The sequence below is a fragment of the Pan troglodytes genome, chromosome 6 (assembly GCF_028858775.2).
Source record: "Pan troglodytes isolate AG18354 chromosome 6, NHGRI_mPanTro3-v2.0_pri, whole genome shotgun sequence".
NCBI classification, from domain to species: domain Eukaryota; kingdom Metazoa; phylum Chordata; class Mammalia; order Primates; family Hominidae; genus Pan; species Pan troglodytes.
The window spans coordinates 109,568,440-109,595,293 of NC_072404.2; the positions used below are offsets into that span (position 1 = coordinate 109,568,440).

Here is a 26,854-nt window from a genome sequence, read left to right on the forward strand (position 1 = left end):
CACGCGTTCTTTTGTTCCGGGGCCGCAGGGCGGGGCAGGCCCGACTTTCGCCGTCTTCTTGTCTGCTCTCCAGAACGGCCATGATTTCCCAATTCTTCATTCTGTCCTCCAAGGGGGACCCGCTCATCTACAAAGACTGTATCCTAGACCCTTGGGGCTGGGAAGGGGCGGAGGGGCCGGGCGGGAGGGGCGCCCAGGGCCAGCCTGTGTCGCAGGATCCTTCACTGAGTCCTTCCACCCGCCAGTCCGCGGGGACAGTGGCGGCCGGGATGTGGCCGAGCTCTTCTACCGGAAGCTGACGGGACTGCCAGGAGACGAGTCCCCGGTTGTCATGGTAACCAGTGGCGGGAGGCGGGTGAGGAGCGGGGCCCCGTCGGGCCGGGTGGGCGCCAGCTCCCTCCCAGGACTGGTTCATTGGTAGATTCCACTTGGGGGGTCCATTCCTCCAAATAAAGCTAACGTGAGGCCCGGCGCGGTGGCTCACGCCTGTAATCCCAGCACTTTGGGAGACCGAGGCGGGCGGATCACCTGAGGTCAGGAGTTCGAAATCAGCCTGGCCAACATGGTGAAACTCCGCCTCTACTAAAAATACAAAAAAAAAAAAAACATAGCTGGGCGTGGTGGCGGGCGCCTGTAATCCCATCTACTCGGGAAGCTGAGGCATGAGAATCGCTTGAATCCAAGAGGCGGAGGTTGCAGTGAGCCGAGATCCGGACACCGCACTCCAGCCTGGGAGACAGAGCGAGACTCCCTCTCGGGGTAGGTGGGGGTGGGGAAAAAAAAAAAAAGAGTCAATCGGGCGCCAGCAACACACCAGGCCCAGCTCCCTGCGTGACTCCATCCTCAGCAACTCGGGGTAGTTACTGTAATTAACCCCCTTTCCACATTGGGAAGCTGGGCCCAGGCATATGTCATGTATCTCCTAAAGGCACTGCTGTTGTGACTAGTAAGAGGCATCGGGATCCGAGCTCAGGTCTCCTGGGTTCTGATCACTCCACCTCCCTTTTTTTAACGCCTCTCTTCTACCTGCCTGTGTCTCAGCATCACCATGGCCGTCATTTCATTCACATCAGACACAGCGGCCTCTATTTGGTGGTCACAACTTCAGAAAACGTTTCTCCATTCAGCCTCCTAGAACTGCTCTCCAGGTGAGGAGGGTTGGGCTGGGCACCTGGTAGCTAGGAGGGGTCTGAGAGGAGGAGAAAATACACGCTCCAAGTGTTTCCTCAGGTTGGCCACCCTTCTGGGCGATTACTGTGGCTCCCTGGGCGAGGGGACCATCTCCCGCAATGTGGCTCTGGTATACGAACTCCTGGATGAAGTGCTGGTGAGAATCAACAATCCCCTTCTGTGGCCCCCACCCAATTCCCCTGAAGATACATCTGCTCTTCTACTGTGGGATGCCGTGGTTAGGAGGCCAAGTCTACCTTTTTTTTTTTTTTTTTTTTTTTTTTTGCTTTTAGAGACAGGGTCTTGCTCTGTTGCCCAGGCTGGACTGCAGTGGTGCAGTTATAGCTCACTGCAGCCTGGAACTCCTGGGCTCAAGCCGTCCTCCTGCCCCAGCCTCCCCTGTGCCTAGCTAATTGTTTATTTTTTGTAGAGACTAGAGTCTCGCTGTGTTGCCCAGGCTGGTCTTGAACTCATGGCCTCAAGCCATTCTCCTACGTCTCGGCTTTCCAAAGCGCTGAGAGTACAGGAGTGAGTCACCATGCCTGGCCCCACTCCCCCTCTTTACCCCTTCCCTCCACTGATCACTCAGACTGTCCTTCCTTTACCACTAGGACTATGGCTATGTACAGACCACATCCACGGAGATGCTGAGGAATTTCATCCAGACGGAAGCTGTGGTCAGCAAGCCCTTCAGCCTCTTTGACCTCAGCAGCGTTGGCTTGGTCAGTAGAGGGAAAGAGGAGGGTGAGGAAAGAGAAGAGGGGTTGGCTGGGGTTGTCAGACCTGATGATTGATTGCTTTGGATGCTTTACAGTTTGGGGCTGAGACACAACAGAGCAAAGTGGCCCCCAGCAGTGCAGCCAGCCGCCCCGTCCTGTCCAGTCGCTCTGACCAGGTGAGGGAAAGATCCATGGGGTCAGACGCTCTGGTTTTGCTCTGGGATCCGGGAGTCCAAGATTTTAGGTCGGGCACAGCGGCTCACGCCTGTAGTCCCAGCACTTTGGGAGGCCGAGGTGGGCAGATCACCTGATGCCAGGAGTTTCAGAGCAGCCTGGCCAACATGGTGAAAACCTGTCTCTACTAAAAATGCAAAAAAAAAAAAAAAAAAAAGAAAAAGAAAAAGATTTTGGCACATCTCCCACCTCCCCCAGATGTGGGTGGAGGTGGGAGATGATCCCTTCCATCACCCATGTCCTCACCCTAGAGCTGTAGCTTTGACTGTCCTGTCCTTTCTCCCTGTCTGTCCATTTCAGAACATAGGCTATTCTGCTTCCAACCACCCAAATTCTCTCTCTTTCTCAGAGCCAAAAGAATGAAGTTTTTTTGGATGTGGTCGAGAGATTGTCTGTACTGATAGCATCTAATGTAAGTTTGAGCTCCCAAACCTGGAGCTGAGGACAGATGGGACTTGGGAAACATGGTGGGGTGGCTAAGACTCCCAGCAACGGCCGGGCACAGTGGCTCATGCTTGTAATCCCAGTGCTTTGGGAGGCCGAGGTGGGAGAATTACTTGGGGCCAGGAGTTTGAAACCAGCCTGGGCAACATAGCCAGACCCCGTCTCTACAAAAAATACAAATAAACAAATTACCCAGACATGGTAGTGTACACCTGCTGTCCCAGCTACTTGGGAGGCTGAGCCAGGAGGATCACTTGAGCCCAGGAGGTTAAGGCTGCAGTAAGCCAAGATCGAGTCACTGCACGCTAGCCCTGTCTCTTAAAAAAAATAAGATGACAGAGCAAGACCCTGTCTCTTAAAAAAAATAAGTAAAAAAGGCTGGGCACAGTGGCTCATGCCTGTAATCCCAGCACTTTGAGAGGCCGAGGTGGGTGGATCACTTAAGGTCAGGAGTTTGAGACCAGCCTGGCCAACACAGTGAAACTCCGTCTCTACTAAAAATACAAAAATTAGCTACTTATGGTGGCAGGCATCTGTAATCCTAGCTACTTGTGAGGCTGAGGCAGGAGAATGTCTTGAACCTGGGAGGTGGAGGTTGCAGTGAGCCGAGATCACGCCACTGCCAGCCTGGGCGACAGAGCGAGACCGTCTCAAAAAAAGAAAGAAAAAAAGACTCTAACCTTGACCCCCCTGCCTCTCAGGGATCCCTGCTGAAGGTGGATGTGCAGGGAGAGATTCGGCTCAAGAGCTTCCTTCCTAGCGGCTCTGGTGAGGCATCTGCAGGCAGGACCAAGGGTTGGGGTTAGGGCGGGTTCCTTGGTGTCTTAAACCATGGCATTGCTGAGCTCTCCTGATGGTCTCTCCTCCGACAGAGATGCGCATTGGCTTGACGGAAGAGTTTTGTGTGGGGAAGTCAGAGCTGAGAGGTGAGGAGAAAGTGGGTCTTTCTCCCCTTGGAGTAGGTCATTGCCAGAGTTCATGGAGAGAAGTCAGACAGAGCCTCCCCTCTCCTTGCTCCTCTCCCAAAACATGAGTCAGGAGAGAAGTCTCTCTCTCTCTCTCTCTTTCCAGGTTATGGGCCAGGAATCCGGGTCGATGAAGTCTCGTTTCACAGCTCTGTGAATCTGGACGAATTTGAGTCTCATCGAATCCTCCGCTTGCAACCACCTCAGGGCGAGGTCAGGGTTGGGGTGGCCTCATAAATTCCGTCCACCATGGGGAAGGGGGCAGTGGGGTCGTGAGACCAAACTAACCTTGTTGCTCTCTGGTCTCTCAGCTGACTGTGATGCGGTACCAACTCTCCGATGACCTCCCCTCACCGCTCCCCTTCCGGCTCTTCCCCTCTGTGCAGTGGGACCGAGGCTCAGGCCGGTGAGACAATTTCCTGGGTTCTAGAACTACCTTGGAAGCCAAGCCAAGACCTGTATGTTCCCAAGACTCACTGCGGAGTGGGGGTGGTGGTAGTGGTGATGGAGTGCAAATTGGAAAAGGGCTTGGGTTGGGGCCGGTGGCTCACACCTGTAATCCTAGCACTTTGGGAGGCTGAGGCGGGAGGATCACTTGAGCCCAGGAGTTCCAGACCAGCCTGGGCAACATAGTGAGACCCCATCTCTCTGAAAAAAAAAAAGGAAAAAGCTTTGGCTAACGGAGTTGGGCTGGGCTTCAGCCCTTTTCCCTCTTGGGAGTACAGCCCACACCCACACAGCCCCACGTGGAGGTCCCTGGTGGGGAATGGTGAGATGCCAGTAGAAGATGGCCTGAGTCGTGGTGTTTTACCCTCTCATCCAGGCTCCAGGTTTATCTAAAGTTGCGATGTGACCTGCCCTCAAAGAGGTAAGAGTGAGGCCGGCCTGGCTGAGTTCAGCTCTGTGGGACGGAAGACAGGGCCAGGGCACCTGCTGCTTCTCCCTTCAGATGCAGCTGCCAGCCTCAGAAGCCAGTTAAGGTAGAGGCTGTAGAATTTGGGAAGGTGGGGGGCACCTGTGCTGAAATCCTGTTGTGATATTGAAGAGGAACAGGACAAGGGACTGTGCCTTCCTGGGGCTGACTTTGTTCCCGTCTCCTCTGTAGCCAAGCCCTCAATGTCAGGCTGCACCTCCCCCTGCCTCGAGGGGTGGTCAGGTGAGTGTGTGCACCCACCACGGGGAGATTCCTGGGGAGAGAGTGAGCTCAGCATGACGGGTCTGCCTCAAGAAGGTGCCAAGCCCAGCACCTTCCCTTTCCAAACTCCAGCCTGTCTCAGGAGCTGAGCAGCCCAGAGCAGAAGGCTGAGCTGGCAGAGGGAGCCCTTCGCTGGGACCTGCCTCGGGTGCAAGGAGGCTCTCAACTCTCAGGCCTTTTCCAGGTATTCGCTGTGGACCCCCAGCCCTTCTCCTCCCACCTTCACTTGCAGCCCCCACCCCACCCTCCCGAAGCAGCTGCTGCCTGGTTCCCCCAGCGTGGTCAGCTTCTTGCCCTCCTTCCTCTCCCTGCCTCTGCCCCTCACAGATGGACGTCCCAGGGCCCCCAGGACCTCCCAGCCATGGGCTCTCCACCTCGGCCTCTCCTCTGGGGCTGGGCCCTGCCAGTCTCTCCTTCGAGCTTCCCCGGCACACGTGCTCTGGCCTCCAGGTCCGATTCCTCAGGCTGGCCTTCAGGCCATGCGGCAATGCCAACCCCCACAAGTGGGTGCGACACCTAAGCCACAGCGATGCCTATGTCATTCGGATCTGAGGCTCCCCAAATGAGGACATGGCGGCCAAGGCGGCAGTTTGTCCCACGGGAGGATAGTCGTTTCTTTTCCAGCCTCCTGGCCTTCGGACTCTGAATCTGGGCAGGAAGAGTCCTCAGTCCCAAGACCAGGAGGGGGCAATGGGCCCAGCCTTTCCGTGGTATCTGATGCAGGAAGGACTGCAGTGGATCAGAACTTACAAACCAAACTTTTATTCTGAGAAACTGGCTGTACAATATCTAAAAAGAAAGTGACATGAAGGAAGCAATCTACAACTTCCTTCCGCTTAGCGTGCATGCATGTGTGTACGTGCACGTGTGTACATGTCTGCATGTGTGGGAATCCGGGGGCTGGCAGGTGGAGCATCACGGAGCAGGCTGAGGGGAGCCGGAGTTGGACTGGGAGCCATTGGCTTTTGGAGTCCCTGGAGCTGGAGGGGGACTGTCCCCAGCTTCCTGCTTCCCCCCACAAAGGGCACTGCCGCTGAGTGGGGACGGGGACGATGCCGGGGGAGGAACTGGAGAAGGATGGGAGGTGGGGCCTCCTTTGCCCTCCCCTGTTGGGGGAAGTGAGACCACGATGTACTTCTGGACACTCCCAGGACCAGAGGGAGCAGTGCTGGGGGGTGCGGTGGTGGCGGTGGAGACCAGCTTGACGATGGGCTGCACGCTGGGGACGGTGGTGGTGACGGGCGAAGTGGTGGTGGAACCTGAGCCAGGGGCGGAGGTGCTGAGGGACAGGACCTGGATAGAAAGGAAAGGCAGGCCGCTTGCCCTGTGCCCTCCCTGCCCCCCAGAGGCCTGGCGAGGACGCTTCACTCGCTCCCTGCCTGAACAAGTTGTTCCTGTAGTTCACCCTGTAGACAGCTGTGGCTGGAGACCTTGTTCATGCAGGGCAGCTACAGCCCTGCAGGACCGTGGTGGGCGCCTCTTCCAGCTCTTGACTTGGGGCCCAGAGGGGACTGTGCTCTACTCCTGGGCCTCCCCAGGGTGCTCTGAGGTAACCCAGGCCCTCCAGATGCTCCCTGTCCCACACAGCTCTGCATACCTGCTGGGTGGATGGGGCGCTGGAGGACGATGACATTACAATAAACTTGGTTGGAGGAGGGGAAGGCTGTGGTGGGGCAGCCGCTCGTGCAGACACCAGTGTCTGGACAGGAAGTGCGATGGAGCCAGGAACCTTCAGCAAGCCAGGGGTGCGAGGGCCAGGCTGTGGGGCCTGGGAGAGGGTCAGCGTGGGCCGGGGCTGCGGGGAGAAGAGGAAAGGGGGAAGTGGCAGCATCTATTAAGAAGAGGAGTCTGAAGGGAGAGGCCTGGGCTCCCCTCGCTCTTCCTCAGTGGCTCTCACTGGGGCTGGGGCATCCTCACTCAGGGCCTAGTTGCCCTGAGACTGCTGACTGAGGGCACATGTGGCTGTGCGCGAGTGCCTGTCCCACACAGGGGTTCTCCTCTGCTTCCTCCTATTCCTCCTCCCCACCCGGCCACGGACCTGCGTGATGGTCAGAGTGGTCCTGTTGACCTGCTGAGCCTGCAGAGCAGCCTGGGCCCGAGCCTTGACCACCTGGGAGCAGAGGAGGGGCCCAAGGGACCCGAATTCTGCCCGATAGGCGTCCTGATTGTCAGGCGGTGGGCGCAGCTTTGCCAGAACAGGAGCACAGTGTTTCTGCAGAACAGAAAAAAAGCCAGGTAGAGGGAGGGCTGGTGAAAAAAACCAGGTAGAGGGAGGGCTGGTGAAAAAAGCCAGGTAGAGGGAGGGCTGGGGAAAAAAGCCAGGTAGAGGGAGGGCTGGGGAAAAAAGCCAGGTAGAGGGAGGGCTGGTGACACTCTTGAGAAGAACCTTGGGGATGGGTAAAAAAGGACATTCCTTATCATCTCAGTGCCCCTGTTGGAGGCCAAATTATGCTGAACTATTAGTGTGTGTACAGAACACTGTGGGCTTTCTCATAAGAAAAGATGGGCACGGGGCCAGGTGCAGCATCTTAGGCCTGTATCCCAGCACTTGGGAGGCTGAGGTGGGCGGATCACTTGAGGTCAAGAGCCTGGCCAAAATGGAGAAACCTCATCTCCACTAAAAATACAAAAACTAGCCAGGCATGGTGGCACGCACCTGTAGTCCCAGCTACTGGGGAGGTTGAGGTACTAGAATGCTTGAACCCAGGTGGTGGAGGCTGCAGTGAGCAGAGGTTGCATCAGTGCACTCCAGCTTGGGTGACAGAGTGAGACTGTCTCAGAAAAAAAAAAAAAAAAAAGAATGGCTGGGTGTGGTGGTTCACGCCTGTAATCCCAGCACTTTGGGAGGCTGAGGCTGGCAGATCACCTGAGGTCAGGAGCTCAAGATCAGCCTGGCCAATATGGTGAAACCCCATCTCTACTAAAAATACAAAAAATTAGCCAGGCATGGTGGCGTGTGCCTGTGGTCCCAGCTACTTGGGAGGCTGAGGCATGAGAATTGCTTGAACCTGAGAGGCAGAGGTTGCAGTGAGCCTGAGATCGCACCACTGCACTCCAGCCTGGGTTACAGAGTGAGACTCCATCTCAAAAAAAGAAAAAGAAAAAGAAAACATGGGCACTAACGTGTGAATGAACTTGCTAAATACTGTGGCAGGATGGTTAATCAAGAGCGCATTTGCCTTGTACAGAGAAGACCACAGAGTAACAGGAGCATTGGGGAAGGATGGTCCAAATGCCACAGGCTGAGCGTGTTAAGCCCTTCTTTTTTGGGGGGCAGTGGTCTCCCTCTGTAACCCAGGCTGGAGTGCAGTGGCACGATCATAGCTCACTGTAGCCTTGAACTCCTGGGTTCAAGCAATCCTCCCACCTCGGCCTCCCTAGTAGCTGGGACCACAGACACGTCACCACTCCCGGCTTTTTGGTTTTTTTTGCAGGTGGGATCTTGCTACGTTGTCCAGGCTGGCCTCATACTCCTAGGCTCCCAGAGTGCTGGGATTACAGGCAGAAGCCATCATGCCCAGCCCCCTTATTTCTTACTCAGTCTAATCTCAGTCTTTCCATCTGTAAAATAGTATCAGACTCTGCAATGTCCTCTGAAAACATGAGGCAAAGATGGGAGTAAGTGAATAAAATATGCCATATGCTTGCTAAACACCGCCTGTGTCTCAGTGGGCAGGTGTGGGGACAGGGGCTTCGGTCACCAGCAGGAGGCTCTGCACATGGTCTGCTCCAATCCGGTCAATGTTGCTCAGCACAGGGCCGTCCAGCACACTGCGGATCCGCTCCCCTTCCTGCTGCAGCCGGGGCAGAATCAGAGTCTTGATAACCTGTTGGAAGGGAAAGGGACAAGCAAAAGCCGGAGGGTGGAGGGTCACCAGGGTCTCCCAGATGGGGGTACAGTGCCCTCTATAACCTCATGACTGTGTCCCCTCCCCCATTTCTTCCTCCCAGAGGCCTAACATCGTGTCCCAGCTCAGCCAAGCCTGCGATGGAGCCATAACGAGTCGTCCAGGGCGTCTTCTCGTCCACCCAGCTCTGTAAGGGGAAGGAAATAAACTAAGATGAAGGGGTCTGAAAGGATGATTGATAGGGACCTAAGTCTTTCATAGACACTTTCCTTGTAAATCATTAAGACATTACAATGAGGCCAGACGTGGTGGCTCGCACCTGTAATCCCAGCACTTTGGGAGGCCGAGGCAGGCAGATCACCTGAGGTCAGGAGTTCCAGACCACCCTAGTCAACATGGTGAAACTCTGTCTCTACTAAAAATACAAAAATTAGCCAGTTGTGGCCAGGTGCAGTGGCTCACACCTGTAATCCCAGCACTTTGGGAGGCCAAGGCAGGCAGATCACCTGAGGTCGGGAGTTCTAGAGCAGCCTGACCAACATGGAGAAACCCCGTCTCTACTAAAAACACAAAATTAGCTGGGTGTGGCGGCACATGCCTGTAATCCCAGCTACTCGGGAGGCTGAGGCAGGAGAATCATTGGAACCCAGGAGGCGGAGGTTGTGGTAAGCCAAGATCGCACCATTGCACTCCAGCCTGGATAAGAAGAGCGAAACTCCATCTCAAAAAAACAAACAAAAAAAATTAGCCAGTTGTGGTGGCAGGTGCCTGTAATCCCAAGTACTCAAGAGTCTGAGGCAGAAGAATCGCTTGAACCCAGGAGGCAGAGGGTGCGGTCAGCAGAGATCGCACCACTGCACTCCAGCCTGGGCAAGAGCGAGACTCCATCTCAAAAAAAAAAAAAAAAGGTATTACAGACAAGCCTCAAGACCCTTAGACCCCCACAAGTTCCAATCCCTCTTCCCTCTGCCCCCTTGTTTCCAGTGTCACTTCCCCCAACCAGAGGTGGCCAGTGATGAAGCAAATGACGCTCAAGTTTTCCTGGCTCACCTTGGTGAAGGTCTTGGTGATCCGGGACTGGATGTTGTTAGTGGTTGTGCTAAAATGCTTGCAGATCTGGGCCACCAGGCGGGCAGCAAAGTCTCGGAGTGCCCAGTGATTGTCCACATCTGGTCGCAGGCACAACTGTCTGCTCACGATGCAGGTCATCACAGCCGGAATCAGCTCATGGACCTAAGGGAGAAAGGGCGGGACAGCTGATTCTGGTTTTGTTTGTTTGCTTGAGATAAAGTCTTGCTCTGTCACCCAGGCTGGTGTGCAGGGACACAATCATGGCTAACTGCAGCATCAATCTCCCGGGCTCAAGCAATTCTCCCATCTCAGCCTCCCAGGTAGCTGGGGCCACAGGTGTGCACCACCATGCCTGGCTAATTTTGTTTTGGTTAATTTTTTTTGTAGAGATAACAGTCTCACTACTGTCCTCAGGCTGTCCTCAAACTCCTGAGCTCAAGCAATCCTCCCACTTCGGCCTCCCAAAGTTGCTGGGATTTCAGGTGTGAGCCACTGCTGACCACTGACTTCCTGTTTGTGGCAGCAGGGTCCCTAGTCCCCGGAAGGGAGGATGGGCAGGATCACTCACGTATTTTTCTAGATAGAGCGTGGGGTTGTCCATCAGCGCTTTCACCATACGCATCAAGTAGATGAGTAGGGCCAGGTTGTTCTGAACCACGTTCACACGGACCTGTGGGAGGGAGGAGTGCTGGGCATGGGGCAGGGAGACCCTCACAGGAGCTTCCACTGCCGTCCCTGCACTGTGGAACCTCATGCTCTCACCCCCTCCGAGATAAAGGTACTGAACCGTGGCAGCATCTGATACAGCCCGGGGTCCGTGGCAATGCTTTGCAGGGCTTCCTGTGGGAGGAGGGAAGCCAGTCAGGTGGGGGTGGGATGTGGGGAGCAATTCATAGGGCCCCCAGGAGGAGGAGTCTCAGGGCCAGGGCAAGCTGGTGGGGCCCTCACCGCCCTCTTGGCCTCACAGGAGCCCACGCAGGCCTCGGTGATCTCCTTGTAGTAGAGCTGCTGCTCCACAGACAACTCGTGGATGCTCCGGGGCTTCAGTCGCAAGGGGGCCCCCTCCAGCAAGGGCGGCGCCTTCTTCTCTTTCCCTGTGTGATTGGAAAGGTGGGTCTGACAAAGAAAGCTCCAGAAGAAACCTCAGTAACAGAAGAACCTTAACCCTCCACTTCCCCTGAGACCCAGGAGACCTGGCTTCTTAGGCTTCCCCATCCTTTCTGGGGCTCTGGCCCTGACCTCAGCCACTTCACCAATGGCCACATGGAGGCCTGGCATGGTGGCTCACACCTGTAATCCCAGCACTTTGGGAGGCCAAGGCGGGCGGATCACATGAGGCTGAGTTTGAGACCAGCCTGGCCAACATAGCAAAACCCTGTCTCTACTAAAAAAAATTACAAAAATTAGCCGGGCGTGGTGGTGGGCACCTGTAAGCCCAGCTACTCAGGAGGCTGAGGCAGGAGAGTCGCTTGAACCCTGGAGGTGGAGGTTGCAGTGAGCTGAGATCGTACCACTACACTCCAGCCTGGGTGACAGAGTGAGACTCTGTCTCAAAAACAAAAAAAAAGGAAACAAAACAAACGGCCATGTGGCTTTGGGCAAGAGTCCAGAGAGGCCTGGCCTAGGAGGACTGACCTTTGCCGTCGGCTGTGGTGGCCCCTTGACCTTTGCCCTTCAGGGGTCCGTCTTCCTCCTGGCCTGGCTTGGCTGACTTCAGGGGTTCTGTGGCTTCGGCCTTCTGTTGCTCTTTGGGAGCTGGTGGGAAAGCAGGCACAGCAGGAGGGGTGATGAGAGTAGTAGGAAAAGTAAAAGGTGGGAGGAGGCCGGACGCGGTGGCTCATGCCTGTAATCCCAGCACTTTGGGAGGCCAAGGCGGGTGGATCACCTCAGGTCAGAAGTTCGAGACCAGCCTGGCCAACATGGTGAAACCTCGTGTCTACTAAAATTACAAAAAATTAGCCGGGCGTGGTGGTGTGTGCCTGTAGTCCCAGCTACTCAGGAGGCTGAGACACAAGAATCGCATGAACCCAGGAGGCACAGGTTTGCAGTGAGCCAAGATTGCGCCACTGCACTCCAGCACTCCTGCACTCCAGCACAGGCAACAGAGTGAGACTCCGTCTCAAAAAAAAAGGTGGAAGGAAGGGGAAAGGGACCCAGAGACCCAGAGGGTGGGGCATGGAGGTTACCTGGGGGCGGGTTCTCGGGGATAGCTGGCTGGCAGCCCTCGATGCTCAGCCAATGAGCTGCAAGGAAGGCAGGTGTCAAGGTGAATTGCCACGCATGGACACTGGGGAGTTGCCCCATGCTATGGAAGCGTGTTTCCACTCCTGCTCCCCTTGCAACTCACCAGGGATCTCACACTGAGCTTTTCTTCTATTGTGCGGCTCCTCACACCCACACACATCTGTCCTCCTTTCCCTCCTCCCTGCCACCCTGCTCTCCCCTCCCCCAACCTTTGAGGCAGACGTCCAGGGGCACCCGGGGCAGAGGGGTATTGATGATGTCGCTCAGATCAACCTCCTTCTCCTCGTAGAAGTAAAGCTCCCGGCCCCCACCAGAGGCGAAGCGGAAAGGAATGAACTCCTGGGCGTGGAAGCCATAGAGCGGCTGTGGCAGGAGAGAGGGGCATGGGTAAGAAGGGAGCCGGAGGAGACCTGGCTGAAGGATGGCGTCTCACCCCATCCCCATTGCCCTGTCCCCATCACCCGCCCCCTGCCTGTCTCCCCAAATCACCTCGACGTTCTTTAGCTTCAAGGCGTAGTCAATGTCACTGGTGGTGAGCTTCTGCCGCTTCCCCATGTGCATGAACTTCAAGGCATCCTGGGGTCGGTGACAGAACAGACATCAGCCCAAAATCCTAAGGACGGGGCCCTGGGTGACGTGGACCCAACGTAGAGCTGGACAGAAGGGCCGGGTCACCTGTGCGATCTCTTTGATGCGGTAGCTGACCTCATCCGTTAGCAGCTGGCAGGTCTCCTCCTGAATCTGGGCGATGCCCATGGATTCAGCCACCACCTTCATGGACTCCGAGGGCAGCACAGTGTTGCTAAGCTTCAGCTTCTTCTCCTCAGCCATTCTGGAGTCCCTCTTCTCCTCCCTGGAAGGATGAAGCCCCCGGTGGAGAGACGGAGACCCTGGCAGAGGAACGGGGCAGGCAGAAGAAAAAGAAACGTGAGACACCGGGAGAGGGCCAACAAAGGGAGGACAGTGGAGACAGGGGAGGAACTCGGAGTGTCTTATGTCCATCCCCACGTGAGTCAGCCCTGAGGTGTAACAGAGAAAGATACAAATCTGGGCTGGGGCCAGGTTCAGTGGCTCACGCCTGTAATCCCACCAGCACTTTGGGAGGACGAGGCGGGCGGATCACTTGAGGTCAGGAATTCGAGACCAGCCTGGCCAACATGGAGAAACCCCATCTCTACTAAAAATACAAAAATTAGCAGGGCGTGGTAGTGCACACCTGTAATCCCAGCTACTAGGGAGGCTAAGGCAGGAGAATCACTTGAACCCAGAGGGCAGAGGTTGCAGTGAGCCGAGATCACGCCACTGCACTCCAGCCAGGGTGACTCCGTCTCAGGAAAAAAAAAAAAAAAATCTGGACTGGGCCTAGTGGCTCATGCCTGTAATTCCAACACTTTGGGAGCCCAAGGTAGGAGGATCGCTTGAGCCCAGCAGTTCACGACCAGCATGGACAACACAGTGAGACCCCATCTGTACAAAAAATACAAAAATTAGCTGGGTATGCAGGCTCATGGCTGTTGTTCTAGCTACTCAGGAGGCAGAGGTGGGAAAACTGATAGAGCCCAGGAGCTCCCAGGCTCAAGCAATCCTCACACCTCAGCCTCCCAAGTAGCTGGGACTATAGGTGTGTACCACTACGCACAGCCAATTTTTTGCAGGGGCAGGGGCAGAGACAGAGTCTATGTTGTCCAGGCTGGTCTTGAACTGCTGGGCTCACGCAGTCCTCCTGCTTCGGCCTCCCAAAGTGTTGGAATTACAGGCCTGAGCCACCAGGCCCAGCCCAGATTTCTATCTTTTTCTGTTACACCTCAGGGCTTCAATCCCACCACTTTGAAGTTTTGGGCTCAAGCAATCCTCCAGCGTTGGCCTCTCAAAGTGTTGGAATTAAAGGCGTGAGCCGAAGTGTCTGGCCCAGGCTCAGCTTTCCTTATCTTCATAGCAATGCCATCCATCCAGACACTTGTTCTTTATCTGAGCCTTCACATCAAATCCACCAGGTAGGCCAGGTGCGGTGGCTCACGTCTGTAATTCCAGCAATTTGGGAGGCCAAGGTGGGTGGATCACTTGAGGTCAGGAGTTCGAGACCAGCCTGAGCAACATGGTAAAACCCTTTCTCTACTAAAAATACAAAAATTAGCTGGGCATGGCGGCGCGTGCCTGTAATCCCAGCTACTTGGGAGGCTGAGGCAGGAGAATCACTTGAGCCTCGGCGGTAGAGGTTGCAGTGAGTTGAGATTGCGCCATTGCACTCCAGCCTCGGTGACAGATGGACTCCGTCTCAAAAAAAAAAAAAAAAAAAGGTAAAAAAATAAATCCGGTCGGGCGCGTTGGCTCACACCTGTAATCCCAGCACTTTGGGAGGCCGAGGCGGACGGATCACCAGGTCAAGAGATGGAGACCATCCTGGCCAACATGGTGAAATCCCATCTCTACTAAAAATACAAAAACCAGCTTGGCGTGGTGGCACGCGCCTGTAGTCCCAGCTACTCGGGAGGCTGAGGCAAGAGAATCACTTGAACCTGGGAAGCGGAGGTTGCAGTGAGCCAAGATCGTGCCACTGGACTCCAGCCTGGCGACAGAGCGAGACTCTGTCTCAAAAATCAATCAATCCACCAGGTAGTCCAACCTGACTCCTCTGCTCCCACTGCTTGGCCCAGGTCACCATCATCTATCCACTGGGTAACTCCAAAAACCTCCTAACAATGTCAACCGGAGTCTACCCTTGCCTTTCTCTACATCTATTCCTAACGTTGCAGCCAAAATGCTTCTGTCAAACTGTAAAGCAGATTGTCATTTCTTTGCTCAAACCCTCATAATGGCTCTCCACTTGCCATAAAGTAAAACCTGAAATCCTTATAATGGGCAGGTGCAGTGGCTCAGCTCATGCCTGTAATCTGTGCACTTTGGGAGGGTGAGGTGGGAAGACTGCTTGGGCTTAGGAATTCCTGACCACCCTGGGCAACATAGCAAAACCCCGTCTCAGGCCAGGCACAGTGGCTCACGCCTGTAATCCTAGCACTTTGGGAGACCAAGGTGGGCGGATCACTTGAGGTCAGGAGTTCAAGACCAGCCTGGCCAACATGGTGAAACCCTATCTCTACTAAAAATAAAAAAATTAGATGGGCGTGGTGGCGGGCACCTGTAATCACAGCTACTCGGGAGGCTGAGGCAGAAGAATCACTCGAACCCGGGAGGCGGAGGTTGCAGTGAGCAAAGATCTGTGTCATTGCACTCCAGCCTGGGCAACAAAGCAAGACTTCTTCTCAAAAACAACAACAACAACAACAAAACAGACAAAATCCTTATAATGTCCTACAAAGCCCTTCAAAATTGCCTTCTCCCCATTGCAGTGAGTAGAGGTTGTGCCACTGCACTCCAGCCTGGCAACAGAGTGAGACCCCGTCTCCGTCCACCATGTAGACAGGGCTCTTTTTTTTTTTTTTTTTTTTTTGAGCTAGAGTTTCACTCTTGTTGTCCAGGCTGGAGAGCAATGGCGCGATCTTGGCTCACTGCAACCTCCACCTCCCAGATTCAAGCAATTCTCCTGTCTCAGCCTCCTGAGTAGCTGGGATTACAGGCATGCGCCACCACACCTGGCTAATTTTTGTATTTTTAGTAGAGATGGGGTTTCACCATGTTGCTCAGGCTGGTCTTGAACTCCCAACCTCAGGTGTTCCACCCACCTTGGCCTCCCAAAGTGCTGGGATTACAGGCGTGAGCCACTGTGCCCGGCCGACAGAGCTCTTTATTATGTTCACTGATGTATTCCAGGAGCCCAGCCTGGGACATCATAAATATTTGTGAAGTAAATGAATTAGTTGTAAGGCTTAGAGATATTGGTGCTCAGTAAATACTTGGTATCACTATTATTAATAGGTCATAGGCCCAAGCTTTGAGCCTACACTGTAGTTAAAAGCAAACTGGGCCGGCCGTGGTGGCTCACGCCTGTAATCCCAGCACTTTGGGAGGCCGAGGCGGGCGGATCACGAGGTCAGGAGATTGAGACCATCCTGGCTAACACGGTGAAACCTCGTCTCTACTAAAAAATAGAAAAAATTAGCCAGGCATGGTGGCAGGCACCTATAGTCCCTGCTACTCGGGAGGCTGCTGAGGCAGGAGAATGGCGTGAGCCCGGGAGGCGGAGCTTGCAGTGAGCCGAGATCGCACCACTGCACTCCAGCCTGGGCAACGGAGCCAGACTCTGTCTCAAAAAAAAAAAAAACAAAAAAAGCAAAGTGGAGCCAGGTGCAGTGGCTCACGCCTGTAATTTGGGAGGCCAAGGCGGGAAGATCACCTGAGGTTAGGAGTTCGAGACCACCCTGGCCAACATGGCGAAACCCTGTCTTTTTGTAAAAACACAAAAATTAACCAGACATGGTGGCGGGCGCCTGTGGTCCCAGCTACTTGGGAGGCTGAGGTGGGAGAACCGCTTGAACCAGGAAGCGGAGGTTGCAGTGAACCGAGATCGTGCCGCTGCACTCCAGCCTGGGCGATAGAGAGAGACTCCATCTCAAAAAAAAAAAAAAAAAAAAGCAAATTGGAGCCAAGAGAGGTAACTCACCCCAGTAATCCCAGCACTTTGGAAGGCAGAGGTGGGGGGATTGTTTGAGGCCAGGAGTTTGAGACAGCCTGGTTAACATAGTGAAACCCCCATTTCTGCAAAAATTAAAAAATTAGACGGACGTGGTGGTGTGAACCTGTCATCCCAGCTACTTAGGAGGCTGAGGCGGGAGGATCGCTTGAACTGAGGAGTTAGAGGCTGCAGTGAGCCAAGATGGTGCCACTGCACAACAGCCTGGGTAACAGACGGAAACCCTGTCTCAAAAAAAAAACAAAAAAAAAATTAAAGTGGCACACTTGCAGTTGGACATTAGGAAGATTAACATCAATACTGCTTAGGAGTAGTACAGGTAAGGTGGGGCCGTGCTGGAAGGATGGGAAGAGGGAGGCCGAAATACAAATTGGTTCTTTTCAAACCACCCCTGATCTCCTCCCCGACTTTTATAAGTCTTATCTATAGGGAACACAACTATTCGAGACATACTCTGTGCCTGGCGCCGGGTTTACAAGAGGCGGTCGTGTCCCACTTCCCTGGCGAACTCCTACGAATCCTTCAATACCCGGCAGTACCCTCTGCCAGTAAAGGCTCATAAAACACGCTACAGTCACAGGATCTCCTCAGATCAGTGGAGGCGGCAGGAAGGCGTCCCAGGGAAGGGTTAACTTGAGCAAGATCCCAGCAGAGAAGCAGGTCGAAGATCCTCGGGCAGCGCGAAAGGAGGTTCAGAGAGCCCTCCCCATCTCCTGCAACATCTCTCCAAAGCAGGCACACACACGGGGTCCCCACGAGCACAGACACACAACCAACCGTCCTCTTTCCAGTCCCCACAAGGGACCTTCAAAGGGTCTCCTCCGGGGTACCACTCAGACCCGCCCCCGCCAGCCGAGCGCGGGGAGCAGGAAAACTCTTGCCGCAGCCGAGACGCTGCTCACCCGGCGCTCGGCGCCATCTTGGCCCCGCCCCCTCGTGGGAGCAGGTCCTGGCAGAGCCTAAGAGCAAGTCACTGCCCCTTCCCCGTACCAGAATAAGTCCTCTAGGCTCGCAGAATGAAATTACATTTTAAAAGTTTGTTTCTACATCTATATATAAGGAGCACTCCCTCTTGGTGTAATTACTGCAATTTATTCCTTCACTACCCGGCTGCCAGGACCTTCAAGAGGCGCCACAAAACGGAGGCAGGGAAACCCGGAGCAACGAGGCCCCACCCTTGTTGGGCTGATCCTGCGCATGCGCCGACCTTCCTCGGCTGGATTTAAGGTTGCCGCTAGCCGCCTGGGAATTTAAAGGACCCACACTACCTTCCCGAAGTTGAAGGCAAGCGGTGATTGTTTGTAGACGGCGCTTTGTCATGGGACCTGTGCGGTTGGGAATATTGCTTTTCCTTTTTTTGGCCGTGCACGAGGCTTGGGCTGGGATGCTGAAGGAGGAGGACGATGACACAGAACGCTTGCCCAGCAAATGCGAAGGTATTTGAAGGGGGTAGCCCCTATAGGCATCGCCCGGCCACACCTCCTTCTTCTAGGCCGGACATCCTAGCCTGTATTGGGTGGGTCACCCGACCTCCTTGAAGGCTTGAGGGAGGTTCTGGTGGAGCTTGGCTGAATTTGGATGGGGTCAAGGAAGCGAACGTGTAGTGCCACCTCAAAGCTGCATCCAGAGAGAGCCTGCATTTTTTTGGCTGGCTTGGAACCCCCCGCCCGCCAATGGATTGTGGGAATTGTAGTTCAGGGACCATCGGCCCGGGACTGCCAACTTTTAGAGCATCTTCAGTGAGTGTTTACCTCATGTCACCAGACCTTAATCTGCAGAGGCTGCAGGAGCCGGGTGTGAGGCTCAGGCCTTGTGGACATCCGCTGCCCTACCCTAGCATAGACGCTCCCAAATTACAGGCCCCACACCCCGCTGAGGGTGTTTGAGGGTGAGTAATTCAGCCTTTGAAGCTCATAAACAAAAGGAAGCCACACAACTAGGAGAGTGTCCCCATCCGGTGAGACTTTGCAGACGGTGCGTACTATATGGATTTTTCAGCAAGCAGCGCCTTCCATAGCTGCACTAGCGTGGGGCCCAGTTGAGAAAGGGGGCTGGCCCTGATGCCCTAGTTTGCTGCCCTCCTGACTTTACGTTTCTTCCCTGGATTCCTTTTCTCTTCGCTTCACCCCCTCAACTGTATTCCAGTATCATGAAAGGCAGTCATGACAGTCTCATGACTTGGTCCTCATCTCTGTCTCCTTTCACCTCTGTGTGCCGCTCTTCTCCCCTGACCTGTCAATCTTTTTAAACAGACTTAATCACCTAATTGTATCAGTCCTTGCTTTAACACCTCTGCAGGCCTTCTATCAGAATACAGCCAACGGGCCTGGGCACAGTGGCTCACATCTGTAATCCCAGCACTTTGGAAGGCCAAGGTGGGAGGATCACTTGAGCCCATGAGTTCAGGCCCAGCTTCACCAGAGCTTGTCATCCTTGGTTTATCTGTCCCAACTACACTGACAGAGACCTGTAGATAGAGATAATAGGTCTTATTGCTGTCTATATTGTTAGTATGCATACAGAAGGAGCTCAATAAATAACTGCAGGATAACAGTGAATACTTATACAGTGCTCACTATGTGCCAGCCTTTATATATGTTGATTTATTTAATCTTCATCACACTCCTATGAGGGACATACTATTATTATCCAATTGTATTAATTATATATATATATATATTTTTTTTTTTTTTTCTTCTTCTTCTTCTTCTTTTCAGACAGCGTCTCATGCTGTTGCCCAGGCTGGAGTGCAGTGGTGCAATCTCAGCTCACTGCAACCTCCGCCTCCCGGGTTCAAGCGATTCTCCTGCCTCAGCCTCCCAAGTAGCTGGGATTACAGGCGCCCGCCACCATGCCCAGCTAATTTTTTTATTTTTAGTAGAGACAAGGTTTCACTATGTTGGCCAGGATGGTCTCAATCTCTTGACCTCGTGATCCACCCACCTCAGCCTCCCAAAGTGTTGGGATTACAGGCATGAGTCACTGTGCTGGCCTATTTATTTTTAATGTATTTTACTTTTTTTGAGATGGAGTCTCCCTCTGTTGCCTGGGCTGGGGTGCAGTGGTGGGATCTCAGCTCACTGCAACCTCCACCTCCTGGGTTCGAGTGATTCTCCTGCCTCAGCTTCCCGAGTAGCTATTACAGGTGCGCACCACCACACCTGGCTAGTTTTTGTATTTTTAGTAGAGATGGGGTTTCACCATGTTGGCCAGGCTGGTCTTGAACCCCTCAAGTGATCTGCCCGCCTCAGCCTCCCAAAGTGCTGGGATTACAGGTGTGAGCCACCACTCCTGGCCTATTATCCCATTTTAAAGATGAAGAAACCGGCCGGGCGTGGTGGCTCACGCCTGTAATCCCAGTACTTTGGGAGGCCAAGGCGGGCGGATCACAAGGTCAGCTGATCGAGACCATCCTGGCTAACACGGTGAAACCCTGTCTCTACTAAAAATACAAAAAATTAGCCGGGCGTGGTGGTGGGTGCCTGTAGTCCCAGCTACTCGGGAGACTGAGGCAAGAGAATGGCGTGAACCCAGGAGGCGGAGCTGGCAGTGAGCCGAGATCGCGCCACTGCACTACAGCCTGGGCGACAGAGCGAGAGTCCGTCTGAAAAAAAAAAAAAAAGATGAAGAAACCGAGGCACAGCAAGCAGGAAGATTGCCACACAGCTGCTAAATGGCTGAGCCAGGATTCCAACCCAGCCAGTCTGGCTCCATAGTCTGCACTTGTATGCTCTGCTGCCTCAGGTCATCTGCAAAATGAATGGCTGGTGTGTTTGTCTTTTACCTCCCCCCGGACGTTTCTCCACCCCACCAGTGTGTAAGCTGCTGAGCACAGAGCTACAGGCGGAGCTGAGTCGCACCGGTCGATCTCGAGAGGTGCTGGAGCTGGGGCAGGTGCTGGACACAGGCAAGAGGAAGAGACACGTGCCTTACAGCGTTTCGTGAGTCCTTCGTGCTCCTCCCCTTTCCAACCCCCAACGGAGCCCTGGGAGTTCCTACAGCATCCAGGGAATCTTTGTTTCCTCTCTTTCCACAGAGAGACAAGGCTGGAAGAGGCCTTAGAGAATTTATGTGAGCGGATCCTGGACTATAGTGTTCACGCTGAGCGCAAGGGCTCACTGAGATATGCCAAGGTCAGACCCTTCCCCAGGGCAGGACCCCACTTCTCAGATACAAAGATCTGTATCCCCTGAGGCCCTCCAGAGGTTACCTGCCCATCATCTCACCATCATGGAACTCACCCTTGAATCTCCAGTAGTTGACAAAACTGAAATGGCAGAAAGGGGAAGGGAGGGGTGGGGTGGTGAGCTGGGCTGATGCCAAATTCTTAATCTCTCAGGGTCAGAGTCAGACCATGGCAACACTGAAAGGCCTAGTGCAGAAGGGGGTGAAGGTGGATCTGGGGATCCCTCTGGAGCTTTGGGATGAGCCCAGCGTGGAGGTCACATACCTCAAGAAGCAGGTAGGATAAGACACTGCACCATCCAGGGAGGTGAGAAGGGAACCTGAGAGGGGAGCTAGGTTCTAGGGTTTGACTGTAGGGGATGTCTACCCCTAAGCATGGGGAAGGGGGCAGAGTGAGGACTGTGCCATTGATTAAAGTGGGTCCAGGAGCGGTGGGGTGCGGTGGCTCACACCTGTAATCCCAGCAATTTGGGAGGCTGAGGCAGGTGGATCACCTGAGGTCATAAGTCCGAGACCAGCCTGGCCAACAAGGCAAAACCCCGTCTTTAATAAAAACACAAAAGTTAGCTGGGCGTGGTGGTGCACGCCTGTGATCCCAGCTACTTGGGAGGCTGAGGCAAGAGAATTGCTTGAACCCAGGAGGTGGAGGTTGCCATGAGCCGAGATCGCACCATTGCACTCCAGCCAGGGCGACAGAGCAAGACTCCATCTCAAAAAAAAACAAAAACAAAAACAAACAAAAAAAAATCATAATGAGCCGGGTGGAGTGGCTCACAACTGTAATGCTAGCACTTAGTGAGTCTGAGGGAGAAGGACTGTTTGAGACCAGAGTTAGAGACCAGCTTGTGCAACATAAGAGACCCTTCTCTACAAATAATAATAATTTTAAAGAATTTTTTTTTTTCAAGACGGAGTTTCACTCTTATTGCCCAGGCTGGAGTGCACTGGCACCATCTCGGCTCACCGCGACCTCCGCCTCCCGGGTTCAAGCCATTCTCCTGCTTCAGCCTCCCGAGTAGCTGGGATTACAGGCCCCTGCCACCACGCCCGGCTAATTTTTTGTAATTTTAGTAGAGACGGGGTTTCATCATGTTGGCCAGGCTGGTCGAACTCCTGACCTCAGGTGATCCACCCGCCTTGGCCTCCCAAAGTGCTGGGATTACAGGCATGAGCCATTGGGCCCTGCCTTAAGGAAAATTTTTAAAAAGTAATAATGGGCCAGGTGCGATGGCTCACATATGTAATCCCAGCACTTTGGGAGGGCGAGACAGGCGGATCACGACATCAGGGGTTCAAGACCAGCCGGGCCATCATAGTGAAACCCTGTCTCTACTAAAAATACAAGAATTAGCCGGGCGTGGTGGTGTGGTGGCATGCATCTGTAGTCCCAGCTACTCAGGAAGCTGAGGCAGGAGAATCGCTTGAACCCGGGAGGCGGAGGTTGCAGTGAGCTGAGATCCCACCACTGCAGTCCAGCCTGGGTGACAGAGCGAGACTCCATCTCAAAAAAAAAAAAAAAGTAACAATGGTTGCTAATGATATCCACCATCACTTATTGAGCACCTACTGTGTCCCAGACTCTGGACCAGATACTTTGCATCTGTAGCCTCATTTTACCCTTAACAGCCTGATGTGGTAGGTGCAATTACCATACATATTTTACAGGCAAGGAGCTGAAACTCAAGAGTTTAATAACCTACTTGGCAGAATAGATGCTGGTAAATGTTTGTTGAATGAATGAGGATTGCACATCTAGTAGGCCAAACTTAGCTTCCTGGCTACCTGCCTCTCCAAAATCAGTCAGGTTGAGCAGGGAGAGAAGACAGGCGGGATCCCAAATCCCTCCAGAGCAGATACTCTTCTGGCCCTTCTACTTGACCAGTGTGAGACCATGTTGGAGGAGTTTGAAGACATTGTGGGAGACTGGTACTTCCACCATCAGGAGCAGCCCCTACAAAATTTTCTCTGTGAAGGTCATGTGCTCCCAGCTGCTGAAACTGGTAAGCGTAAGGGTTGAACTCCTCTCCTGCCAAGCCATAGCCTCCCCTGCCTCCAGGACTAATATCTAAATTGTTTTCTGTCATCCGATCTAGCATGTCTACAGGAAACTTGGACTGGAAAGGAGATCACAGATGGGGAAGAGAAAACAGAAGGGGAGGAAGAGCAGGAGGAGGAGGAGGAAGAGGAAGGGGGAGACAAGATGACCAAGACAGGGAGCCACCCCAAACTTGACCGAGAAGATCTTTGACCCTTGCCTTTGAGCCCCCAGGAGGGGAAGGGATCATGGAGAGCCCTCTAAAGCCTGCACTCTCCCTGCTCCACAGCTTTCAGGGTGTGTTTATGAGTGACTCCACCCAAGCTTGTAGCTGTTCTCTCCCATCTAACCTCAGGCAAGATCCTGGTGAAACAGCAGGACATGGCTTCTGGGGTGGAGGGTGGGGGTGGAGGTCCTGCTCCTAGAGATGAACTCTATCCAGCCCCTTAATTGGCAGGTGTATGTGCTGACAGTACTGAAAGCTTTCCTCTTTAACTGATCCCACCCCCACCCAGAAGTCAGCAGTGGCACTGGAGCTGTGGGCTTTGGGGAAGTCACTTCGCTCCTTAAGGTCTGTTTTTAGACCCTTCCAAGGAAGAGGCCAGAACGGACATTCTCTGTGATCTATATACATTGCCTGTATCCAGGAGGCTACACACCAGCAAACCGTGAAGGAGAATGGGACACTGGGTCATGGCCTGGAGTTGCTGATAAGTTAGGTGGGATAGATACTTGGTCTACTTCAGCTCAATGTAACCCAGAGCCCACCATATAGTTTTATAGGTGCTCAATTTTCTATATCGCTATTAAACTTTTTTCTTTTTTTCTAAAAACTAGCTGGGCCCAAAGTTTCAAACAACAGCCGGGCACACATAGCTAGCTGGTCAATGAGGCAGCACCCAGAATGGCCGCTGTCTTGTTAAGCTCAAGCTCCAGCCTGAGCAACATAGTGAAACCCCAATTCTACACACACACACACACACACACACACACACACACACACACACACAAAGAAGACTGCAGGGCTGGTGGTGCAGCGCCTGTAGTCCCAGTTACTGCAGAGGTGGAGATGGGAGGATCACTTGAGTCCAAAAGGTCAAGACCAGCCTGGAGGCTGGGCGCAGTGACTCACACCTGTAATCCTAGCACTTTGGGAGGCCGAGGCAGGCGGATCACCTGAGTGTAGGAGTTCGAGAGCAGCCTGGCCAACATGGAGAAACCTCGTCTCTACCAAAAATACAAAAATTAGCCGGGCGGCTGGGCGCGGTGACTCACGCCTGTAATCCCAGCACTTTGGGAGGCCAAGGCGGGTGGATAACAAGATTAGGAGATCGAGACCATCCTGGCTAATACCGTGAAAGCCCGTCTCTACTAAAAATACAAAAAATTAGCCGGGTGTGGTGGCAGGCGCCTGCAGTCCCAGCTACTCGGGAGGCTGAGGCAGAAGAATGGCGGGAACCCGGGAGGCGGAGCTGGCAGTGAGCCGAGATCGTGCCACTGCACTCCAGCCTGGGTGACAGAGCGAGACTCCGTCTCAAAAAAAAAAAAAGCCACGTATGGTGGTGGGCGCCTGTAATCCCAGTTACTCGGGAGGCTGAGACAGGAGAATCGCTTGAACCCAGGAGGCGGAGGTTGCAGTGAGCTGAGATCACGCCACTGCACTCTAGCCTGGGCGACAGAACAAGACTCCGTCTCAAAAAAAACCAAAAAAAATTTAGAGGGGCGTGCACGCCTGTATTCCCAGCACTCCAGGAGGCTGAAGCAGGAGGATCGCTAGAACCAGGGGTTCAAGACTGGGGCGAGCTATGATGGTGCCCCTGCACTCTAGCCTGGGCGACAGGGCGAGACTGTCTCAAAAGAAAAAAAAACCAGGCGCGGTGGCTCACACCTGTAATCCTAGCACTTCAGGAGACCAAGACTGGAGGATCGCTGGAGCCCAGGAGTTCCAGACCAGTCCTGGCAACAGAACTAGACCGTGTCTCCAAAAAAAAAGAGAAAGAAAAAATAGAAACCTTAGCTGGGCTTGGTGGTGCGCATCTGTGGTCCCAGATACTCGGGAGGCTGAGGCGGGAGGATCACATGAGCCCAGGAGGTTGAGGCTGCAGTGAGGTATGATCGCGCCACTGTACTCCTGCCTGGGCAACTGAGCATGACCCCTCCTCAAAGCTAATGGCGCTTCAAAATTCTGCAGTGCAAAGAAGTTGCTGGGGTTGCGGGGCGGAGAACCGCCAGGAGGCTGGAGCCCAGGCAGCCTCCTCGCGCACACGGTGAAGGCGCCGGAACTACAGCTACCTCCGCGGCGCCGCTTCGGCCGCCATATCTGGGTACACGGGAACCGCAGAGGACAAACTCCCACCCGCGTTTTCGATTTCTGCGCTTTCTTCGACTGAGGCAAGACCTAGCAGAGGCCCAAGGTAGAGCGCGGCTAGGATTCGATGGAGGGAAACATAAAGGATAGCCTTTGGAGGGTGACGGGCAAGGACGTACGTACCGCGAAAGGAATGGGGCGGGGGCCGAGGACGCCGAGGGAGGGGCGGGCCCAAGTGTGAAGGGAGTCTGGGCGATACCATTTTGGGCAGGGGTTGAGGGTGATACCAACTTAATGGGAGGCGGGTGGCAGAGAACCGAGGCTTAGGGGCAGTGGCGGGGCCGGGCGCGGGTGGGGGATCGCGGAGGGACAGGACGGTCGCCCACTGCTCCATTTCCTTTCTCCCCAGCCCGTCCCTGCCTGCCAGGAGCAGCCTCATGCGGACCGAGCCGCTGTGCGGGGCATCCCCTCTGCTGGTGCCCGGCGACCCCTACTCCGTGATGGTTCTGCTGCAGGGCTACGCGGAGCCAGAGGGGGTGGGCGATGCCGTGCGCGCCGACGGCTCCGTGACCCTGGTCCTACCCCAGACCCGGGGCCCGGCCTCCAGCCACCGAGAGTCCCCGCGCGGGAGTGGCGGCGCAGAGGCCGCCCTGGAGGAGGCGGCCCGTGGCCCCATCCTGGTGGACACCGGGGGCCCCTGGGCTCGGGAGGCGCTGCTGGGGGCGCTGGCGGGGCAGGGCGTGGCCCCGGGAGACGTGACGCTAGTGGTGGGGACCCACGGGCACTCGGATCACATCGGGAACTTGGGGCTGTTCCCAGGCGCGGCTCTGCTGGTCTCGCACGACTTCTGCCTTCCCGGAGGCCGCTACCTGCCCCACGGGCTGGGTGAGGGGCAGCCCCTGCGCCTGGGCCCGGGGCTCGAGGTGTGGGCCACGCCGGGCCACGGGGGCCAGCGCGACGTGAGCGTGGTGGTGGCCGGCACGGCTCTGGGCACCGTGGTGGTGGCGGGAGATGTGTTTGAGCGAGATGGGGACGAGGATTCGTGGCAGGCACTGAGTGAAGACCCCGCAGCCCAGGAGCGGAGCCGGAAGAGGGTCCTGGTCGTTGCCGACGTGGTCGTACCTGGTCACGGGCCCCCGTTTCGAGTGCTAAGGGAAGCCTCGCAGCCCGAGACGGAGGGTGGAGGGAACAGCCAGCAGGAGCCGGTGGTCGGAGACGAGGAGCCCGCCCTGCACTAATCAGCCTCGAGAGGGACTGCACTCTTGTCAGGGAAGCCCTAACAGCGAAGAGCTGCTGGAGACAGAGTCAGAGCAGTCAAGGGTGGGAGCTTCCAGCCCTTCCAGGAGGCCAGTTTTCCAGTGAAGACAGAGTGCACCTGACACTGCCATCACATCGTCAGTATCACTGCCTGTCTCTGCCACCAAACTAAGATCAAAGGAGGGGCTCAGCTCCCTGTGCATTCTCCCTGGGCCTCAGTAAAATGGGAGAAGGTTCCTGGGAGGGGCCTCCAAAATAAAAATGGAAACTGCATTGAAAATCATAGTGCCCTAGTGTAAATGTGAAGCATTGACAATGATAATCGTGCAAACATGGTAATCTACAACTACAGCAGAGGCATACTTTGGCCAATTGCCCCTTTCTTATAGGATGGAGGTTGCTGAGAGAAGGTACAGGGCATAGAGATGACCCCTTAGTCACCTGACTTATGTATTTGTTCATATTTTTTTGTCACACAGGCTAGAGTGCAGTTGTGCAGTCATAGCTCACTGCAGGCTCCAGCTTAAGCCATCCACCTGCCTCAGCCTCCCAAGTAGCTGGGATGACAGGCAAGTGCCACTATGCCCCACT

General features: G+C 54.6%; 4 protein-coding genes across 15 annotated transcripts; 3 read left to right on the top strand and 1 right to left on the bottom strand.

Annotated features, from left to right (window-relative positions):
- Positions 1-13: 13 nt before the first annotated feature.
- AP4M1 (adaptor related protein complex 4 subunit mu 1) lies at positions 14-5,573 on the top strand. Of its 5 annotated transcripts, none has more exons than XM_063814873.1 (15): positions 14-138; positions 246-355; positions 1,042-1,148; positions 1,231-1,327; positions 1,782-1,892; positions 1,985-2,065; positions 2,473-2,535; positions 3,269-3,335; positions 3,440-3,493; positions 3,639-3,745; positions 3,844-3,938; positions 4,356-4,400; positions 4,638-4,688; positions 4,800-4,911; positions 5,178-5,573. In XM_063814873.1, exons 1-15 carry the CDS (start codon positions 81-83, stop codon positions 5,277-5,279), a joined length of 1,260 nt encoding a protein of 419 aa, XP_063670943.1. In that variant the 5' UTR covers positions 14-80; the 3' UTR covers positions 5,280-5,573. The 5 variants fall into 5 exon arrangements, with proteins under 5 accessions (XP_063670943.1, XP_063670944.1, XP_009452028.1 ...); XM_063814874.1 differs by having other exon boundaries at positions 246-334; XM_009453752.4 differs by having other exon boundaries at positions 80-138; positions 5,055-5,549.
- On the bottom strand, positions 5,467-17,798 carry TAF6 (TATA-box binding protein associated factor 6). 5 transcript variants are annotated; one of them, XM_054656059.2, is made up of 16 exons: positions 16,932-17,414; positions 16,449-16,702; positions 12,566-12,780; positions 12,380-12,466; positions 12,100-12,253; positions 11,833-11,889; positions 11,282-11,401; positions 10,595-10,740; positions 10,409-10,486; positions 10,215-10,316; positions 9,626-9,808; positions 8,688-8,762; positions 8,429-8,554; positions 6,766-6,939; positions 6,325-6,522; positions 5,467-6,020 (listed from the first exon to the last, which is right to left on the bottom strand). In XM_054656059.2, the coding sequence occupies exons 2-16, from the start codon at positions 16,525-16,527 to the stop codon at positions 5,643-5,645; spliced, it is 2,172 nt and encodes a 723-aa protein (XP_054512034.1). In that variant the 5' UTR covers positions 16,528-16,702; positions 16,932-17,414; the 3' UTR covers positions 5,467-5,642. The 5 variants fall into 5 exon arrangements, with proteins under 5 accessions (XP_054512034.1, XP_054512035.1, XP_003318659.1 ...); XM_054656060.2 differs by having other exon boundaries at positions 12,596-12,780; positions 16,932-17,411; XM_003318611.3 differs by lacking the exons at positions 16,449-16,702; positions 16,932-17,414 and adding an exon at positions 17,747-17,798.
- CNPY4 (canopy FGF signaling regulator 4) lies at positions 17,786-23,531 on the top strand. Of its 3 annotated transcripts, none has more exons than XM_519249.8 (6): positions 17,786-17,914; positions 20,293-20,419; positions 20,515-20,611; positions 20,818-20,940; positions 22,546-22,663; positions 22,757-23,531. In XM_519249.8, the coding sequence occupies exons 1-6, from the start codon at positions 17,797-17,799 to the stop codon at positions 22,909-22,911; spliced, it is 738 nt and encodes a 245-aa protein (XP_519249.5). In that variant the 5' UTR covers positions 17,786-17,796; the 3' UTR covers positions 22,912-23,531. The 3 variants fall into 3 exon arrangements, with proteins under 3 accessions (XP_519249.5, XP_016813324.4, XP_063670950.1); XM_016957835.4 differs by having other exon boundaries at positions 22,468-22,663; positions 22,757-23,052; XM_063814880.1 differs by having other exon boundaries at positions 17,914-18,452; positions 19,196-20,419.
- A 1,439-nt stretch (positions 23,532-24,970) lies between these two features.
- Positions 24,971-26,543, top strand: MBLAC1 (metallo-beta-lactamase domain containing 1). 2 transcript variants are annotated; one of them, XM_519250.7, is made up of 2 exons: positions 24,971-25,112; positions 25,416-26,543. In XM_519250.7, the coding sequence occupies exon 2, from the start codon at positions 25,444-25,446 to the stop codon at positions 26,242-26,244; it is 801 nt and encodes a 266-aa protein (XP_519250.1). In that variant the 5' UTR covers positions 24,971-25,112; positions 25,416-25,443; the 3' UTR covers positions 26,245-26,543. The 2 variants fall into 2 exon arrangements, with proteins under 2 accessions (XP_519250.1, XP_009452031.1); XM_009453756.4 differs by having other exon boundaries at positions 25,090-25,181.
- Positions 26,544-26,854: the final 311 nt, after the last annotated feature.